The sequence below is a fragment of the Pholis gunnellus genome, assembly GCF_910591455.1.
Source record: "Pholis gunnellus genome assembly, chromosome: 8".
Taxonomy (NCBI): Eukaryota; Metazoa; Chordata; class Actinopteri; order Perciformes; family Pholidae; genus Pholis; species Pholis gunnellus.
The window spans coordinates 14,369,885-14,390,159 of NC_136534.1; the positions used below are offsets into that span (position 1 = coordinate 14,369,885).

Genomic DNA, 20,275 nt, shown 5'->3' on the forward strand with positions numbered 1-20,275 from the left:
CTGTAGTTTGCATGCATATGTCGTTACTCACACACTTAAACACCAGGAGAAACGTTGTGTATCAAACGTTACCTTGAAGACAGTTTGACGGTTTGACGTGTGTGCTGCTGTTCAGATTGGAAGACTTGCGGGATGCGAGGCAATAAGTGTCTGTGTGTATGACGACTGAGCTATAAATAGTCTCACTTGGTCGAGAGAAGGGACGATATAAAATCCTAGCCAAGGTATTGGCAGACTGAACACTCTCCACTTGTCCTCTGATAATGTGTGATGGAGAGGCGAGGGCAGCTCCGGACACTGTCTGTCCTCAGCAGGTGTCTCTCATGCAAGTTCATCAATCATCTCCGCGAATCGAGGCTAATCTGGTTATAACTTTCACTATAGTACTCTATCATCTTGTGTAAACCTCATTAATGCTCAGATAATAAACGTGCATGCTGATGCCTCTTATTCCTTTTTATTATGGTAAACTGTTCTAGTATTTAGTTATACTTACATTATATAACATCAATAGATGAATGCATCAGGAATGATGATAACAGTATGATGCATTCGAGCAGCTCACTGCTTGTAAAGAAGACATTATTTGCTTGTTATTGCATAACATGTGAACGCTACGAAAGCTGCATCTACTGTACCGACAACAGTTTGCAGTGATGCGCCTCCTAAAAATAGCACCTGTGGCCTCCACAAGTGCACAGAGAGATCATTGAAATAGAAACACTGCCATCTACTGGTCGGACTAGTCATTGGCCTTGTTGTCACATCAGTTGCTGCTGTGGTTGCAATAACAATAATGTATGAATTAATGTAATGTTATATGCCCAGTGGTTTTAGCACATGCTTTTTTAAAGCAAGTTATCAAAGAATGTGCCATTGCACTGGGTCCACCACTTCAAAGCCAAGAGGGAACAATAAGCTGTGAACCTACAAACAAAGCACTTTACCACTCACTGGTTACATAACTGCCCACTGCCAGAGAATCTGATAAAACAGGAAGATTTTTTTTTTTAAATCTGAACCAGGCGCAACGCCTGTGTGAATAGCACAGATTTATGCAGATTTGTCATCGTCATAAATCTACAGCTGCCCACAGTCTCACATTTTTATTTGTCACTTCAAAGCATTCTTCAGTAGCTCTCCTCAGTTTACTGTTTGGCCCAAAGGACGAATGTCTTTGCTTTAGTAGAAGACCAAATTACCTATAATCTCATCTTTGTGCACCTGTTTCCCACATCACTGCTCAATGTGATTAGATGTTTTGATACATTTTGGCCATTTTCCCCATAAATATTAATGCTTCTTTGAAATATTTTGAGCCCTGTCCCATTTCTGTTAATGCATTACTCTACCTACCCTTAGATATTCAGGAGACAGTATATGACAAGGATTTGGATTTATCTGCAGATTGTGTTCACTGGTTCTACATTAGCACTCGAGGAACAGTGGTGGGAAGCTGTGAGCTGAAATGCTCTCTCCTCCCATCTCGCCACTGTCTGACAGCAGCTGGGAATGACCCAGTGGGTGACACCACTTTCATCCCAGGACCCCGACTGTCCAGCTGTTTGCTATCCCTCATCCTGACGGCTGGACAGACAGACAGGGGGCATAGTCCAGCATCCAGTAATCTAAGGCATGATCCTGCATGCATGTCTGTGGCTGTCTCATCGCTCTGCAGGCCCCACAGCTGGCACCTGGACGCTAAGGGTCATCTCACCTCTCAAAAAATCTGTCTGGTCATTTTTTATTATTTCTATTAATGTTACTACATCATTCTGTTCAGGTTGGAGGACTTAGAAACTGGTGCTTACGATTTTTTGTCTATAGCAAATAATACAAATGTTTTCATTTCCGTAAAGAAACCAACAAATACTTTGAAATTTGTATTTCTTCATCTTTCTGTCTCTCTCTCTCTCTCTCTCTCTCTCTCTCTCTCTCTCTCTCTCTCTCTCACACACACACACACACACACACACACACGCACGCACACGCACACACACACAAAGGGCCCTGTAAACAAGAGGGGTCAGGGTGCAGTTTTTAAGAGGGTTGTAGATTGTAGAGGTATGCAAGTATGCATCTGTTTTCTCCATTTACGCATTTACTCTTTTGTCCACTGTTTTTCCTCTTAATTTAATTTTTTGGGAACCCCTCTCTACCTCAGCCGCCCTAGCGAGAGTTTGTTCCTGCTTTGGTTACTGTGGCCTTCGCGGGGCTTAGGGAAGAGATTCAGGAGGATTACCTCCAGCAAAGGCGACCAACCTACACCCAAAATCATCAACATAGCTGCCGCAACCTTTTCCCTCTCCCCTCTCTTTGTATCCAGTGCATTGAAATGTGAGACTAGCCTGGAAAGTTGCCTGGTGAACATAATCCACATTCTTTCACAAGACCCCCACTACCACTCACAAAACTGTCCTTCTTTGCTGTACTGCTTTGTTTTATTTCTTATTGGCACAGATGCCTCTTGGTGGAGAGTAATCACAGGGAGTAATATGCACTGCCTGACAGCTTGAGACACATATTGATTAAGTGGTTTCAACAGAAAGAAAACCTTAACATTGTTCTTGTTTTATTTTTATACTGAGTGGTTGAAGCTGAATTACTACTACAAAAATAAGCATACCATGATATGATCTGCCTGTAGCTTTTATACATTTCTTCCACATAATGATATGGCAGCAGATTGCTAAATTGCTGCACTGTTAACGTTTTAATCTCAATATACAGCCTCTATGACAGAACCACTAAGTCACAGAGTGCACAGACAGTTTTTGTGTCCAAGCCTTTTGGCCCTCTTCCATAATGTCATCTCTGCCAGTCCAGTCTGTGGTATTTTCAACACACAGAGGAAATTACTGTCCCACATCATCCGCTGGTGTGGCTGTAACATTCCATTATAGCGATTCGACAGACACCCTTATTTTCAGCATTATTAGTGCATGCACTTCTTCTCCTCTAACTTGTGTATAACGTAAATGAGTTTATAATCGTGTCTGAATCTGAAATCACTTACATGTTTTTGTTCTAAATTGTTTTAAATTAATCAATATTATCAATTTTATCACAAGGATAAGAAAACGTTATCACAAGAGTCAACAATGCTCTTAAATTCAGCCTGCATCAATTAAACATGCCTAAATAACAAGTAATAAGTACAGACTCAGGTTTATGTATTTTATTTGTATTTCTCACTTAAGCTTTTATTCAATTTGATACACATCAGCTACTTTCAAAGCCTGCTTGTAGTTAAAGGACAGATCACTAGAGGGCCATATTCCACCACGTTGGTGTTAGTTTACAGGTCCTGAAACACACGGAGGATTTAAAACCCACCAACCTGTGGGATTGAACCCACTTAAAGTTACAGAAGATGGACCTATACTGTCTTTTTGTCTTACAATAAACCCATATGATATGTCCAAGAGTTTAGTAGTCAGACAGAAGTATTATTAATTAAAGCCTAAGTGGTCTAGGTTTTGCATGTCCACCATCTAAGCTTGTGAAGCAATTTATTTTGTATCCAAACTATTCACTGTAGCTACAAAAATATCACCTCCTCCCCCAGCTCCTATTTTAAAAAAAGAGGAAGAAAACTGGAGTGTATAATTGGAGCAGTTTAGTGTCAGCATGATACTCCTCTTCGCGAGAGAATAATGTTAATATAACTCTCAGTGGCTCCACTACAGTTGCTTGGCGGCCAATGATAATATGGTTCTCGCTGTTTGTACAACTTCAATATGAGTCACTGTGTGTAAATAGAATAATAAACAGCTGTTACTGAAAAGCCGACCAAACGGAGCCAAATTGCTTGATATATTTATTTCACAGTGATCATATAATGTCAATGAGTTGCATTGTAAATGTGTTTAAATCGTTCGTTACAAAAAAAACATTTATTATGACAAGAGCGTAGACGGCAGTGCACTCGACACTGTGCGTCTGTCACAGAGCGCTGCTCGTGCAGCCAATCAGAGACTTTCTTACTAGGAGGGCACAGCGCGTTTGACCTATTGAATTGCGTCTTTTTGGGAGGCGAAGTATGGTGGCGGCAATGCTATGGAGCTTCCGCTACTCCTCTGCTTTCATGCCATCAGGTTCGGAAGCTAGCAAGAGAGCTAAGCTAGCGTCACGTTAGGCCTCCAGTGGACCAGCGGGAGAGCTAGACCGAGATCAAACACCGCTATTCGGAAGGAGACAAATATCCCTTTATGAATCTGCATGAGAACAATTAGAATCCCAGAAATATGGTGGTTCTCAAAATTCGAGACCAGGTAAGTGACCATTTGTCTCCACAGCTGACCTAAGTTTAAGCTACTGTTGGCCGGGCTAATGTTAGCTAACTGCCCCGATTTCAACAGCGGAATGTAAGCCCAGTTTCTCCAGTAATTCTCCGGAAGCATTTCCTTAAACACTTCACGTGAAGCTAGGTGATGCATTTGCTATACGTGTGATGTGAAACTTAGGGACAGCACCGCCGGGTAACATCGCATGTTGGAGTGGTTGGGATGTCTCTGGCAATAATAAAGAGCCATCACCATTTACACTGAGACACACACATGCTCGAGCGGTGTGTTGAGTCACATCCAGCTCAGGATACAGTGTGTTCATCTGCAGCTATTAGCCAGAGCCTGCCTGAAATGCTACTAGCTACTCAGTTGTGACTAGTTAGCATGTTGTGACTAAACAATGCAACACTGGGCTCGAGTTGTGTCGCTTCCGAGGGATTCCGTTTAATAATAAGCCACTGAATATCTGTAATGTAGGGCAAGATGATCAGCACAACAGCCAAAGCTATCTGTTGATGTTGACATGAATAATGTATCTTTTATGAACCGATGCCCTGAACTAAATGTGACATCTTTGAACGCCACCACTGTGTTTTGACTGCAGGGATCTATGAGAGGCTCAGTGTGATGCTTTAATTTCTAATGCGTGTTTCTCACAGTGTTAAAGCGTTGGATAAGTTAAGCCCTTGATCACAAGCCTGTAATGTTTATCCCACTTGTGAATACTGTTAATAATTGAACCGTTTATATAGGAAGAAGTTGTTTACCAAAGGTATTTATTTTTATGATATGAATGGGAGACATGCAGGTAAACTGCTGTGTAACGTTAATGGTAATAATGCATGTATGATGTGACAGTATTAGACATGCATCCTGTAACTGTGTCAAACACTTCCTCTTATCATTTATATAAGAGTGTTTTGAACAGGCCTGCTATTCCTGTAGCATATGTACGTGCGTGTGCGCGTCCGTGTGTGCGCGCGTGTGTGTGTGTGTGTGTGTGTGTGTGTGTGTGTGTGTGTGTGTGTGTGTGTGTGTGTGTGTGTGTGTGTGTGTGTGTATACCTGGCCTCATGTGAGCTGGTGGAGTTGCCAAAGAGCTGTCTCCATGGTGATGGTATTAACTAGGCTGGCTTGTGTGAGGAAAGGAGTGAGGAAAGGAGGTGTGCACAGTCGTGCAGTCAGAAAATCTCCTACACCGGTCGTGCAGGACTGGAGAACTGAAAAACAACGAAAACGCAGATTTGTCTTTCCTTCTCTGGTGATGTACAGAGATCATCAAAAATGAAAACAAGTCCCCGTTTGTTACCATGACTTTATCCCTAGTAATTCTGAGCACTATTGCACCCTGCAGATAGTCACAGGCGTGATAATAATGAATGAGAGGATTGTCTTCTGTTTTTTCAAAACCAGCTTTAAGCTACTTGATGGTAATGGTAATCTTTATCTTGCTTATTGAGCATGAATTTGACTGCTGAAATGCATCATGTGGCTCACATTTGTATGAGGCCATGACTATATTTTCCTGTTGGTTTCAATATACTCCAAAGGTTAATAATCATACCCATGCCGCCACATACATATGTTCACAGTAGATTTGTATTTGATCCAAAACAGTAGTGCTCACAATGTTTGACTTTTAATTTTGTTTAATCCTGGCGTCTTGCAGCAGAAAAGTTGAGTACATTTCATACAGTACAATTTACTCTTAAGTGCTTAGAGTGAATGATACTGGATAACAATGTTATAGTGAGCCATTAGTAGACTGTACAATAGTTGGATCCAGACACCGCTCATTCTATTTGATAGGGTTTTGTGAAGTATGTGGCTCAAACTATGCCTTATCAATCAGAGGTCTTTTGTACATTCAGTCTTATAAGCTACATGGTTGCCACATTAGCTAATTAGCTAGCTGGTGTAGCCCGGTGGGTTAACTGAAGGATGGAGGGTTAATGAACAAATGTACTGCGCATACTACATCAGTCCAATTGTGTACTCTGAAAGAACTCCAGCTCCATCCACCTAAAGATGTGTTTTAAGGCCGACAAAGGTAATTCAAGACAATAAAGGTTTTCACTACAGCCAAACGATACAGCAGGTGGTTTTAAAACCTGCTGACTTGGCACTTTTTGTAACAGGACTGCTTCCTCGTCTTGCGTATTGTTTTCGATTCATGGGTGGATGGTGTTCATTCGAAGGTTATAACTACTCGCGTGCAACAGAAAAGCTTGATAGTAGCTCACCTGACACAATATCGCTAAATTGCCGACATGTACTTGAACAATGTTTTAACTGCGGGGGTTGCATCTGGGTCTTTCCTGGGTAACCCGTTGCAGCCTCCTCATCACGGACTGGTGTTATGGTGGATCAGATAGGGGTGTGCAGCAGTGTTGAGCTGGCAAACATGGCAGTTAATTAGTAAACTTAATTACAGTTTGTGACTGTTGATAGGGGCATTGATTTTTAGCAGTGTTTCCGAATCAATTTGACAAGTCACGGAGATGTAACACTAGTTAGTAACAAAAAACAATCACAAGCAAACATTTGACAAAAAAAAGCACTTGAGCGGTGAGATTGTCTTACCGCGCCATTAAGCATGAACCAGAAAGTGGTTATGCTAAATTTATTCCCTTTGGCATTCAACCCTATCATTTATGACGTGGTAAAAATGATTTATACGAGCCGGTGGTCAAAAAACGTAGAATTGTTTTCAAATGCACCTGCAGTCTGATATGGAAGCTTAAGACACGAATATAAAAATGTGTGCAAAATGAAAATATATATATATATATATATATATATATATATATATATACAATATTTTACTGAAATAGCACAGCTCCAGTTTTGTAGAAATCCCACAGACAGCAGTACTTTTCCTTTGTATACACCCCTAGCAGGGTGGGGCCAACGTAGCTACTTTCTAATGGTCTGATCGATAAGAGTCAGACTTCACAAAGAACTCCAACAAGTTCCTCCTTCACTTCACTTTTACTTTGGAAACTCTTTTTGACTTGTATCATCTGTGGACGCTTTTCCTTTTCTTTCTTTTTTTTTGTCCATTTAGGAGATGCTGACAGCGAATCAGTCTTTTGGACCACAGTGTTGGACTTGTATTCATTCAAATATTGTGATAATTCACTCCGTGCCGTGTTTTGCTTGCCAGCTGTCACTAAACGCAGAACAGAATTAGAAAAGAGGCCGCTCAGCATTTTGTCTGTATAAATCCTGACAGTCTGCCGCTATCATCCTCTGATTTGTGGAGTCATCGCTTTGTTAAAATGTCTGTACCGAACTGCTCTAGTATCTTTTTTTTATAACCGGGTCCATGCACCAGTCTGTGCCTATTCAAAGGATTTTTAACAACAACATCTCGGGGCTTTTTAAGCATTAATGTGTGAACTCTGAGCAAATGAGCCGCGTGTGTGTGGTGGTGCTTGATGACGAGGATTCTGAAGTCTCTCTGAGGTCTAAGGTCTCCGAGGTCAGAATGCGTTTCTCATCCTTGATCTATACTGTTGGCGTTTCTAGTCTAGGTTTCCCCTCGCAGGTCATTGGCCTTGCACGTTTTTACCGTCATGATGAAAGTCTGCGATAGTGTTGCAATATCAGCCAGAAAAGTCTTGAGATCCAGTTGATTTTGACACGGCCTCTCTCTCTCTTTTACAGCCTGCTCTGCTGAAAGCTATTTTCAATGTGGATCCAGATGAAGTACGCTCACTCATATTCAAGAAAGAGGATGTGAATGCACAGGTAATCCCAACCGACTCTGTTTCCTCATATTATTTAAATTTCAGCAGCACAGAATTTAAAACCTCTTGTGTATAAATGTCCTTGTCCTCAAATATCTCTTTCTGTTTGTACAAAAGCACATCGATTGTTTCTACAGTTCCCACTGCATGATCTGACTCTGCTTATTTTATTGCATTCCTCAACATTACTGCTTTTGGTGGGGGTATTTGTTTCAAGATAAAGCTGGTTTGTACTAGCTTGTGTTTCTCTGGAAGCCTCTTTAACTTACTGGGTTTTGTGTTTGCCATGAATGGTGACTGTGCTTCTGTATCATGTATTGGTTGTTTCTCCTTTCTAGCATTGTGATGTTACAGCAAGTAAAGAGAAACATTGGCTTTAATGTCACAGGACCAAATGAACTTGTATGAACTATAGAAGAAACAAAAGGTCATCACTTTTAACTCTGTTTTGTTTGTATTAATGTCTTTCTTTTCACTTATTACAGGACAATGAGAAGCGGACTCCGTTGCATGCTGCTGCTTATCTTGGTGACGCAGAAATTATAGAGCTGCTGATTCTTTCAGGTATGTTTTATTTTCAGAAGAGGATTCATGTACAGAAGCTGTTAAAGTCAAACAGCCATATGAAGTTCTGTCATTCTTGTAGTGGAGACGATTTAGAGGTCAGTATTAAGACATTGGAACCTTTCATCCCCAACATTAATGTCACGTATCGAGCGACATTTATCGTTTTAATGTTACAATTTTTAGAAATGTGTTTATCAGGAAGGATTCTCTCCGAGAAGACCTGAGTTAGCATAAATGATGTAATTGGTGTCACAATTTGAGCTTGTTAAATTGATTGGACCAATTTGGGAAGGATGGTTCCTCATAACGTATAAACCTTTTTAAAATCCCACTCTGGGTATTGAAGGGAGTGTTAAATGCTCTTCAACGTTAACCTGTCTGAGAGCGAAATGACATATTTCAAATGCCTCTGTGGCCAGATGTTGCATCTGCATTCAATATCGTAGAATACCTCTACGTGCACCCTTTGCAGTCCGCTCTTTTCTTCTGATAATGCAGATGGGGATATTACCAAACAGAACTCTCTAAAAGGCATTAGCCATTTTGTTGAAATGTTTCAATAGATTGTCGTGTAGCTGTTATGACCTCGAACAGTTTCACAGCCGGCGTCCTCTTGACTTGTAGGTGCCAGAGTAAATGCCAAAGATAACAAGTGGCTGACTCCTCTGCACCGGGCCGTGGCCTCCTGCAGTGAGGTATGTGTACGTTCCTCTGATTCATTCTGTACCTAGTCGTGTAAACAGTGCGGAGCTTAAACCTACATGTGACGACGTCTTGTCTTGCAGGAGGCCGTCCAGGTGTTGCTGAAACACTCTGCGGACGTAAACGCCCGAGACAAGAACTGGCAGACGCCGCTTCACATCGCCGCAGCAAATAAAGCTGTCCGCTGTGCCGAGGCCCTCGTCCCGCTGCTCAGCAATGTGAACGTGTCGGACAGAGCCGGCCGGACTGCGCTGCACCATGCGGCCTTCAGCGGTCACCTGGAGGTAATATTAAGCCACGAGTGTGGTTTGATCCCCCTGTGAGCTGTGCTCAAAAAAGTACTTTTAATGCCTTTTTTTTAGTTTTGATGGAGTCACACCTTAACGGATTAAAAATGGCAGCACATTTGAATATGAAACAATACACGTGCGAACCTAAAGGGTCGGTGCTGACTTTGTTGTGTTTTTAAAAGTAGAAGCACTTCAGTGCTGATCATAGAGACGGACTCCGCTGGGTTTGTCTGGCTGTTAGTAGAAGCTCCTGATCTTCTCCTCTTACTGAACGGATGTGCCTGCTCGCCTCATACATGTGTAAACACAATGGCTTTGCAACCCGGAACAACTGAACAATGGCTAAGTGTGAAGTGAAGTGAAACAATCTACATCCCCATATAGCTCTGCAGACTACCCACAGTTAGCATTTATTAGCATAGCCATAAGAAATCCTTTCATTATATAGATGGCTACACACACACACTGCATTTGCCAGTTGTTCCTGATCCTTGTTTCTCTCCGATTGTCTTTGACAAAGTTTAACAAATATATTTATTTAGTGCTATTCATGAAAAATATTCATCAGCATCACAACATATTGCAATGAGTTATTTGTACCTACAGTGTTTGGCCTATGCGGTGGCCTATTCTCACGCTCCAATTTAGACAAATAAGTAAACTGAGCTTTTGTTGTATTGGTGTGTGTGTGTGGTTGAGTTTTGATAAGGTGATATTCTTGGGAGTTAGTTGCACAAATAGAAACCCCAGGAAATAGTCTAAAGTTGGAGAAGCTCACCAAATATATAATAAAGCTGCTTTCCAATGAAAGACAAAAACACATATTTAGGCCGTCAACTTTTCTACATGGATGCACACTGACTTTTTATATACTCGTATGTAAGTTAATTATATAAAAGTGTCTCATTTAATCAAGTGCAATGTATTCAAAACAAGCGCATAAAAGCTGTTCCAACAACCTTTTGATATGCAACAATAGTCCAATAAAACACTCAACAAATACAGATGTTCGGAAATGCAGCTGTAGCCTATGTTCAACTTGATAACAGCCTATGTCTCTCTTATGCATAGTCTTCAACTTAGGCTTGTACTTGTGCTGTTGATGTTCCTGTGTTGTGTGTATGCAAAACGTCTTTCAACCTATGTTTGCTCAGCACTTTAAACAAGAATGTATAGCCTTGTGGAAGCTCGTGTAACTCACGAGATTAGATTAAATCTAAGTAAACTGTATGCATGTGTGTGTGGTTTAGACCAGAGTATTAAGGCATTACAAACAACGGTTGTATGAGTTGCCACGCTGACTGAAAGGCAGCAGAATTAGTAGCGTGCAGGTTGTAACATTTTTCCTGACTGCTCTTTTTTTTTTTTCCCTCTGTTGCTGCTGTTAGATGGTGAGGCTCCTGCTCTCCAGAGGAGCAAACATCAATGCCTTTGACAAGAGGGACCGCCGCGCAATCCACTGGGCAGCCTACATGGGTAACAAATGAACCGTTTTTACACCACATTATTATGCTTCTATGTAACTTCATCTCATCTTGTTGTTCATTTAAAGTCTGCAGGACTTCATTGAAAATACTTCATGAAAATGATTAATTATTTGATGTTAAAGTTAACACTCGTGTGCTGATATGACCAAATTGAATGCATATTCATGTAGTGAAAGCTTTTTCTTTTTTTCGTCATCAGGACACATAGAGGTGGTGAAGCTGCTGGCATCTCATGGAGCCGAGGTGGCCTGCAAAGATAAGAAATCTTACACCCCCCTACATGCAGCCGCCTCCAGTGGAATGATTAGTGTTGTCAAATACCTCCTGGACTTGGGGGTGGATGTAAGTTCCACCACCAAGCTTATTGTCCTCACACTGCAGTTCACTGCCAGATCTAATGATCTGATCAGGAGAGAACAGACATTTAATAACTCATAACCTGGGTTTATCCACTGCTTATGTTTTTGGATAATGACTCAACAGAATTTTTTTTTTTTTATCCCGTTTGTAAAAAAAAGAAAAAAAGAGTGACAGCGTCTCGATGGTGCGATGACGACTCCCTGTTTTGTCTCGCCGTCTAGATCAATGAGCCCAACGCGTATGGCAACACCCCCCTCCACGTGGCGTGCTACAACGGGCAGGACGTGGTGGTGAACGAGCTCATCGAGTGTGGCGCCAACGTAAACCAGGTGAACGAGAAGGGCTTCGCTCCGCTCCATTTCACCGCCGCTTCACGCCACGGGGCGCTCTGTCTGGAGCTGCTCGTGTGCAACGGGGCCGATGTCAACATCAAGGTGAGTAAAGATCAAAGTGATGCCTCTCTTCATTTCAGAACGGATAACGTTGGAGGAACGTTGCGCCATTTGACCCGGGGAAGCTTGTTACTTAATAACTGGCACTCCTTTTCCAGATAGCTTAGGGACGGTGATTATAATCTAATAATTATAACGGTGTTAATACTAACTGTCAAAACAAAGAATATTTGTGGTTAAGAGTCAGTGTTTAAGCATGTGTTGCTTGTGTGTGTTAATGTTACGACACTAAAACTTGACTGTGTCAGCCTTTTTTGGAGCTCAGTTTGGGGAATAGACTTTATAGCTAAAAGCCATATTAATGATCTATATTGTGATAGCACCATGTTTTTGTTTCCCTCCAGAGTAAAGATGGTAAGACTCCCCTCCACATGACAGCCATCCACGGGAGGTTTTCTAGGTCTCAAGCAATCATTGAGAATGGTGAGCTCCTCTGGAAAAATTCAGCCTCGCTGACTTTATTTGTCACGCTGGACTGCAAAACCAGAAGTGCCTCTCAGCGCAACATCGGCTCAGTGCTTCTTTTTCTTTCTTTTTTTCTGAAGGTGCTGAGATCGACTGTGAAGATAAGAACGGAAATACTCCGCTGCACATTGCTGCTCGATACGGACACGAGCTCCTCATCAACACCCTCATCACCAACAGAGCTGACACGGCTAAGTAAGTGAGCCCGTCTGCTCTTTTACAGCACACTGTTACAACTTTACACCTTGTGCAAGAAGTTGCATGTTTGAACCTTTCAAAAGCATAGACGTGCTCTCTGTTATGTGACTGATGGAGATTGTTCTGTACAGTTTAATAGTACTTTCCTACCCTTAGTGTAGCACCATCGTTATTTGGTTGATACTGAGTAAATCAACACGATTGTGTCACTTTCAGGCGAGGGGTTCATGGTATGTTCCCACTTCATTTGGCTGCTCTCAGTGGATTCTCTGACTGCTGCCGAAAGCTCCTGTCTTCAGGTGAGCAACTCCGTATTCATGTTGTCTGGTCACCCACAATAGTGCAAGCTCAACTAGAGTCTTCTTGTTGAATGGGTCGGTTATTGGAGTTGTATGAGTCTAAATCATCTGTGCTGTAAAACCTTGTGTACAATGTGCAAGGATCTTGCTCATAATCCATTACTCTGATGCAGGATTTGATATTGATACGCCTGATGACTTTGGAAGGACCTGTTTACATGCTGCAGCAGCTGGAGGGTGAGTACAGGACAGCTAAATGTTAAAAGCTAAAATAAGCTAGATAGACAGCTTTAATATTAGTGTTAGGATGTAGATCGTGACCTATAACAAAAATAACTATGAATCTCCCGAACCCCTCAGAAACCTGGAATGTCTCAATCTTCTCCTCAACACGGGGGCAGACTTTAATAGAAAGGACAGCTTCGGCAGGTTTGTAGCGTTTAATAATAGTTCTCCAGTTTGTTCTCTCCTAGTTGCGTGGTTCAATTTGAAGAGGGAACTGAGCTCTGTTTGCTTTTCCAGGACCCCTCTGCACTATGCTGCTGCCAACTGTAACTACCAGTGCCTGTTTGCTCTGGTGGGCTCCGGGGCCAGCGTCAATGACCTAGACGAGCGGGGCTGCACTCCTCTCCACTACGCCGCTGCCTCTGACACAGATGGAAAGTCAGTAATGCTTTGGAAATTCACTTTCTTAAAGGAGCGGGTGGGCGGGTTGTTACGTTTGAGGGTTTTCGTGAACCAAAAGCTCAAGTTGCGTTATTGGTTTATGCTGAGTAATGAGTTCAAGACTTGAAAGGTGACGTTTCCCTGACCTCGGCCTCTTTGTCGTGTCTGCAGGTGCCTGGAATATTTACTGCGAAATGATGCAAATCCAGGGATCCGAGACAATCAGGGCTACAATGCTGTGCACTACGCCTCGGCGTATGGACACCGCCTCTGTCTGGAGCTGGTGAGAACTCCACTCCGGTGCACACGATGCATAACAATCGGCATCGCCGTCTTTCTATATTGTAATTATTTCATTGATTGGTGCTTCTCCCACAGATTGCAAGTGAAACACCTCTAGATGTGGTGAGTTTAATTTTTGCCTTTCTTCTTCTCTTATTGCTTGTTCTTCTTTGTGACGGTCATTTTACAATGTCGGACAAAGATGTCTGTTAAATTGAATTTGTTGGGAGCTATCGGTACACTGTGCAGATCTGAATTTTGCTTTCAGAGTACGCCATGTCATTCATATCTTTAGTTCTGAGCTTATATCTGAAGTCGATTCTAACTTGTGCACCCGGTTTGTTCAGCTAATGGAAACCTCAGGGACAGACATCCTGAATGACTCTGATGTCAGAGCCCCCGTTAGCCCCCTGCACCTCGCTGTGAGTGATTCTGTATTATCCTTGTCCTGCTATTCCTTATCACGGCACGATCCTCAATCTCATCTAATTTATGCTAACTTATTCACGGCAAATTAATCATTCAGGCATACCACGGTCACCACCACGCTATGGAGGTTCTGGTGCAGTCTCTGCTGGATCTGGATGTGAGAAACAGCCAAGGGCGCACACCTCTCGACCTGGCGGCCTTTAAGGGCCACGTAGAGTGCGTGGACGTCCTAATCAACCAGGGAGCCTCCATCCTGGTCAAAGACTTCACTTTGAAGCGAACCCCCATCCATGCTGCAGGTATGGACCTGGACTCGGTGGCACATGAAACTGCCTACATCTGAATTTTCACACTGGTTTACAATCTAGTATAACATATTTGGTATTATATTTAGTGTTTCATTTGTAAAGGCCTTTTGTAATATTGTTTTAAAAGGTGCCACATGAATAAAGTGTATTCGTGTTATTATGGGTATGCTAATGGTGTGTTCCTTCTTTCCCTGCAGCAACTAATGGTCATTCAGAATGTTTGCGTTTGCTGATTGGTAATGCTGACCTGAAAAGTGCAGTAGACATTCAAGATGGGAATGGACAGTAAGTCAAATTTGTTAGTGATTTATCTATTTTTTTCCCCACTGATGATCTGAAGAAATTGCTGAAATGACTGTCTGTTGTCTCTTAGAACCCCCTTGATGCTGTCGGTCCTGAGTGGACACACAGATTGTGTGTATTCTCTGCTGAATAAAGGAGCCAATGTAGAAGCCAAAGATAAGTGGGGCAGGACAGCCCTTCATAGAGGAGTGAGGAGATCTTACCATTCTTACACACACTGTATATGTACTTATACTCGTACCTTCATTTTTCTGTCTGTTGTGTGTTAAGTTTTTTCCTTCACAAAAATGTTTCAATATTATCGTGTATATATGTTTGAGATGCTGCCGGGCATATTATAGATATACAAATAGGATTTTCTTTGAGTTGTAAACTTTAGATTTGTCCTATTTGTCTATGGAAGGAGTAATAATACTTGTCAGCTCTCAAATCATGTGGAATGCATAAGCGTTCAGGATGTCAGTCAACCGTAAAAAAAAAACGCTAACATCTACCGTTTTCTGTCTGTAGGCGGTGACCGGTCACGAGGAATGTGTGGAGGCCTTGCTTCAGCACAGCGCCAACTTCCTGGTGCGAGACTGTAAAGGGCGCACACCAGTCCACCTGTCAGCAGCATGTGGACACATTGGGGTACTGGGAGGCCTGCTGCATGCTGCCCAATCAGTGGAAACACTCCCCGTCTTAACAGACAACCAAGGCTACACCCCACTGCACTGGGCCTGCTACAATGGTACAGAGTTGAGGGTTTGAAAACCTGCTTGAAAAAAACAAAAACACAATCAAATGTAGTTATGGGAATGTGTATCTGATGTTTAGTAATGTACGCTCTTAAATGCGGGCAAGCTGCCAAGAGAGTAAGAAGGAGCACTTAAGCAAGTGTAGATTTTAAAATCAGCATGGACAATCAATCATTTTTCATGTTTGTTCTTTCATGCATTTTCCTCATGCACCCAAATGCACAATTTCAACACGTGTGGTTTTAAAAGAGCCCTGATTGTGAGCCCCTCGAGATGAAGGCTGACGGTTGATGCTCTCTTGTCTGCAGGTCACGACACGTGTGTGGAGGTTTTGCTGGAACAAGAGGTTTTTCACAAGGCCGAAGGCAGTTCTTTCAGCCCCCTCCACTGTGCTGTGTAAGATCTTTTGAGCCGTCCTCCGTTTAATTAAATGCATGCGAGGACAAACCTCTAATGGAGGAAGTAATGGTGCCCTTTTGTCATCTTTAGAATCCATGACAACGAAGGTGCTGCTGAGATGCTGATAGACACTCTGGGCCCGGCCATCGTCAATGCCAAAGACAGTAAAAGCAGGTATACACATTCATTTGAGACAGGTGTTTTGTACCTGTGATTAAAAGCTCGCATAATGACTAGGATGACGAGATGATGAAAAATGAGCCTCGTTCCGATAATATGTCTGCAGGACTCCACTACATGCAGCAGCCTTCACTGACCATGTGGAGTGTCTCCAGCTGCTGCTGAGCCACAACGCTCAGGTTAACAGTGTTGATGCTGCAGGGAAAACCCCGCTCATGATGGCCGCTGAAAATGGCCAGACCAACGCTGTCGGTACGAACGCTTCTCTACTTTCACCACTTTCCTTCTACGTTGTCCATAACTGGACTGTAAAACACCTCTCTGGGACGTAATAATAATGTTTTTCCTGCTTTTACCTGTTAGAACTACTGGTGAGCAGTGCAAAAGCAGATCTCACTCTGCAGGATGCTGTGAAGAACACTGCACTTCATCTCGCCTGCAGTAAGGTTTGTATTGCCGTATGGCGGCACTCTTCCTACGTTCTACAGCAGCAGTATTAGTTTATTCCTACAATTTCTTTGTTGCATTGTTTCACAAACAAATGGTATTACTGCACATTTAGAAGCTATACTCTGTGGTGATTTATCGTACTGCACCTGTTTTCCACAGGGACATGAAACCAGTGCCTTGTTGATATTGGAGAAGATTACAGACAGAAACCTCATAAATGCCACTAACGCCGCCTTACAGACGTATGTATCACTTGTATTACATTGGGCTCTTATCTCTTGCTGCATCTGAGCGGTGGGACTGTGGCTTGGTTACTGTGGGGATTTGAATTAGTAATATAGAGATACAAATCGTAAAATATTGACTCTCCTGTCGGTGCGTTCATATTTTATGTTTTTCAAGGCCTCTACACGTGGCTGCAAGAAATGGTTTAACAGTGGTGGTGCAGGAGCTGCTTGCAAAGGGAGCCAGCGTACTTGCGGTCGATGAAAACGGTAAATTCACAATGTTGTTTTTCTATTACTATAGACCAGCACCTTTCATATGTTTGTGGTTTTTACAGTACATCAGGAAGTCCCATCCAAACATTGATACTAACACAGCAGTGTCAGTAGTTATTAGAAATCCTCATCCAAATGGCTATCGGGCTGCTTTTAATTTGCAGTTTCAATTAGTCCACACATCCACAACATTTTAGCTGCTCGTTAACCTTTTAAACCATGTGCATAATGTTCACTTCCGAAACACGATGGTTTACATACTGTAGACAGATCAAAGAGGTAAAAACAGGATCAGAACTTCTTTTGATGATAACATTACATTACAGTCATTTAGCAGACGCTTCTAGATTCTCTCACATTTCTACACCGTAGGCACAGCTACGGGAGCAATTTTGGGCTTAAGTGTCTTGCTCAAGGACACATCGACATGCGACTAATGGAGCCGGGGATCGAACTGCCGATCCTGTGATTGAAGGATGGCCCTGCTTCCCACTTAGCACAGTTTAACCAAGCAATTAAAACATGCCTGGCTCAGGTCTTACAGATCTTAATGAAAAATTATCAGACTCGTTATGATTTTACCTCAAATATATCTAAAAGGCCATGTAATTACTTCTTACTCATTTACACCAATGCTCGAAACAGAAACTGTGCATTTCTGTTATATAGTATGTAACATTGGTATACTGTCACTGTTCACAGGTTACACACCCGCCTTGGCTTGTGCCCCCAACAAAGATGTGGCAGACTGCCTAGCCCTCATCCTGGCCACCATGATGCCTGTGTCCCCCTGCGCCCCGGCACCCACCCTCCCTTTCAGTGCCATTAACCACTACACCACCAGCCCCTCCAAGAGCATCACCTTCGACAGCCTGCCCGTGCTGCGCGGCGAGCACAGCTCCTACTGCAGCTTCAACAACATCAGCCATCAAGACGGGCTCTACAAGGACGAAGAGCTGAATGACTCGGACTCGGAGACATACTGAGGGGGACAGGAGGGAGCGATAAAATGCATAAACACACACACACACACTGTGTCTTAAAAATCACCCACCGCCAGCTTGGGAGGGCAGAAGAAGAAAGAGAAGCGCCCACAGGAGCCTTAAGAGTCCCCCCCCTCCACACACACACACACACACACACACACACACACGCACGCACACACACACCGGAGAGAGGGAGGAGGTGCAGCATGTTGGCCCACACTCATCCCGACCTCATCCAACACCAGGTGTCCTTCAGCTGATACTGGACCTCAGTAACCGCTGCTTTACCAACCTTGACTTCTAGAGTGCTAAAAACTGCGCTTGTTGGGCAGACAGCGACTTTTGTACGGCAATAACGTGCTGAAGAGGGATGGTAGCACTTCACAGAGAGCTAAACCGACAGGGACCAAAAGGCATGGATGCATTTTAACCCAGTTTTAACTGTGTACGTGAGATCGAGAATTTGGGGGTTTATTGGTTAGCGGGTGGGGGGGGGCAGTTTTCATTTTGGGGAATTCTTGATGAGTTAGAGAAGGTTGATGTCTGCACACTACATCCGTCAGAATGCACTTGTCCTTCGAGTCTGTAAGTCATACAGCCGGAAAATCATTTATTTTTTGAGATCAAAACATTTTAATACACCCATGTTCATGTCTTAAAGTCGTTTTCCCTCAGTAAGAAATCTGATTTAGCGACCTGAGTAATTTAAAAACATTTGATATGTGCACCAGGTTGTTTTTAAGTTGATCAACCTTACCTTTTGTATATTGACCTGTCCATTGCGGTTTAGTCTTTGAAGAATAAATTATTTGTGTAATTTCGCTTCCTATTTATGTGTTCATTTTGTGCCTTCATTAGTTACTGAGAAAAGATGAGTTTGTTGAGGCAGCTGTGAAAGTACAGTGATGCGCACTAGGTAAGTAATGGAACATTTCTAAGAAGCACTGATCCTGTACTGACGTATCCGACGCTCAGCTTTGTGAGAAGAAACACTGTAAACCAATGATAGGACAGCGTTTGATTTCCTTTTGTTTGAATGATATTTTTTGCTCTTATATTAGTCAATGTTTGTTGACAGGTTTTGCTTGCTTTAACTTAAAAAAAGAAACCACTCGATCCTACCATGATTCAAATCTTCCCTTTTCTGTCTGTTGAAATGTCCTTTTAACTGGAAATATGTACAATACATTTGCTAGCTTTAGAATGGAAAAGATATTTTTTTCTTTTCCTTGCTTTTTCTTGAAGAGGGATGAAACTAGCATGTATATAGAAATTATTACTGTGAATTCAATGCTCCAATGAATTCTTTCAGTACTGAGATTGCTGTATATTTTACGAGTAATAAAGAAATGAGTTATTTAATAATGAACATGAGTCTTTTTATGAAGTGTTGCCTTTTAATTTTTTTAAATATGTGACACATTTTAAGCAGTTTTACGTTCATACAATTTCACATGTCAGAGTAGGAAAAGCACAGCTGTAAATAATTAAATGAATGATTGCTTAATTCAATTTAGCAGCTTAAGTTTTCTGAGTACTGGTACTCATTGGCTCATTGCCACATCATCACATACTTACGTCATAGTGTTGTAAGCCCTTTTATACCAAACGTTCAACAGTTGAATAGGCGGCTAAGCTAAATGTGTTTATTACGGATTTATAATTAGATAAACTTCAAATCTTCAGGTTACCAGCTGTTCACCAGATGATGTAGCCTATACCATTTGTATGTGGCTATATAGCTATATATATATATATATATATATATATATATATATATATATATATATATATATACACACAGTATATAGACTGTCTACATTGTAGTTATGTGGGTTTATTAAAGTTGTATCAGGTATTTGACATGTTGTACAAAACTTTATTTTCATTTAGAAATCTTATGATGAATTTAAATGATAAAACTCAAACACTCAATGATCAGCCTCACGTGACTGAATGAAATGATGATACATTATGTAAATACCTCTCTGACTTTAATAGTATCCATAATAAAAGTTATTGAGGGAAATATCAGATCATGAAAAGACAAATCTTCCTAGTAAATGAAGAAAGTTGTTTGTGGTCCTTTTGTTGTTCAGACTACAATGAACATATATTTAAACCAGACGGTGAATCAAAAAACTAATCAAATATAAAGCTTGAGTTTAATCTGCG

At 41.9% G+C, this 20,275-nt stretch overlaps 1 protein-coding gene across 1 annotated transcript; it reads left to right on the plus strand.

Moving 5' to 3' along the window:
- The first annotated feature begins 4,108 nt into the window (after window positions 1–4,108).
- ankrd28b (ankyrin repeat domain 28b) lies at window positions 4,109–19,456 on the plus strand. Its single transcript, XM_079163988.1, has 28 exons — window positions 4,109–4,274; window positions 7,958–8,041; window positions 8,526–8,604; window positions 9,232–9,302; window positions 9,393–9,593; window positions 10,988–11,075; window positions 11,286–11,428; window positions 11,668–11,880; window positions 12,243–12,321; window positions 12,444–12,558; window positions 12,778–12,860; window positions 13,034–13,097; window positions 13,221–13,289; window positions 13,383–13,523; window positions 13,698–13,809; window positions 13,905–13,931; window positions 14,156–14,230; window positions 14,335–14,536; window positions 14,743–14,830; window positions 14,919–15,036; window positions 15,359–15,578; window positions 15,894–15,981; window positions 16,075–16,158; window positions 16,271–16,416; window positions 16,528–16,610; window positions 16,774–16,856; window positions 17,017–17,108; window positions 17,817–19,456. The coding sequence occupies exons 1-28, from the start codon at window positions 4,248–4,250 to the stop codon at window positions 18,098–18,100; spliced, it is 3,159 nt and encodes a 1,052-aa protein (XP_079020114.1). The 5' UTR covers window positions 4,109–4,247; the 3' UTR covers window positions 18,101–19,456.
- Window positions 19,457–20,275: the final 819 nt, after the last annotated feature.